The sequence below is a fragment of the Ipomoea triloba genome, chromosome 4, assembly GCF_003576645.1.
Source record: "Ipomoea triloba cultivar NCNSP0323 chromosome 4, ASM357664v1".
Taxonomy (NCBI): Eukaryota; Viridiplantae; Streptophyta; class Magnoliopsida; order Solanales; family Convolvulaceae; genus Ipomoea; species Ipomoea triloba.
Window position 1 is genome coordinate 29795445 of NC_044919.1, and position 758 is coordinate 29796202.

General features: G+C 35.5%; 1 protein-coding gene across 1 annotated transcript; it reads right to left on the reverse strand.

The window, feature by feature from the left end:
- LOC116016133 lies at window positions 1-758 on the reverse strand. Its single transcript, XM_031256296.1, has 3 exons — window positions 754-758; window positions 628-701; window positions 1-491 (listed from the first exon to the last, which is right to left on the reverse strand). The coding sequence occupies exons 1-3, from the start codon at window positions 756-758 to the stop codon at window positions 1-3; spliced, it is 570 nt and encodes a 189-aa protein (XP_031112156.1).

Genomic DNA, 758 nt, shown 5'->3' on the forward strand with positions numbered 1-758 from the left:
TTATCTTTGATTGGCATTGGTTTCGCCTTGTTGGGTGTCTCTCCACATATCCAAAGCTATTTTATCCCTCCATTCATTTGCATGCTCCCGTTGTTGTTCTTGAGTTTCAAACAGTTGTTCAAAATTATCTACATCATTCATTGGTAGAGGTGAAGGAGATTCATCACTATCTAGCTCAATTGGAAACTCATCGCTACGACACTCCTTGCGAAGAAAATTATGAAGTCCTGCACAAGCTAGTACAAGTTCTGCTTGAGTCTTATAAGGGAACGGGGGTGCTGACTTGAAGATCGTAAATCTTGATTTGAATATACCAAATATCCTCTCAATTACATTCCTCAAAGAAGCATGTCGTAGATTGAATAACTCAACATCATTTTCAGGGTCACGACCTTGCCCGACAAAATCTTGAAGATGATAACGTACACCTCGATATGGAGCTAAAAACTGTTGTCGATTTGGAAATCCACAATCCACTAAAAAGTATTTACCTACACACACTTAACATATTAGTTATCCAATATGTAGAGTTATTTAATAATAATAATAATAATAATAATAATAATAATAATAATAATAAACTAAACTGACCTTGTGGCACTTTAAGGCCATTCCTCCTTGATAAACTATCACTTAGCAATTTTGAATCATGTGTTGAACCCTCCCACCCACTAAGAACATATATGAATTCTAAGCAGCATCTATGTTGATTAAAGGATATAACAATCTCACCTTCAAATAATCTTCCCACACCTCAT

Bases quoted from the DNA above. Each gene is read 5' to 3' on its own strand.
- LOC116016133 (XM_031256296.1), bottom strand. The intron at 492-627 runs GTTTATCAAGGA...AAGTGTGTGTAG, and splicing joins TTCAAAATTGCTAAGTGATA to GTAAATACTTTTTAGTGGAT.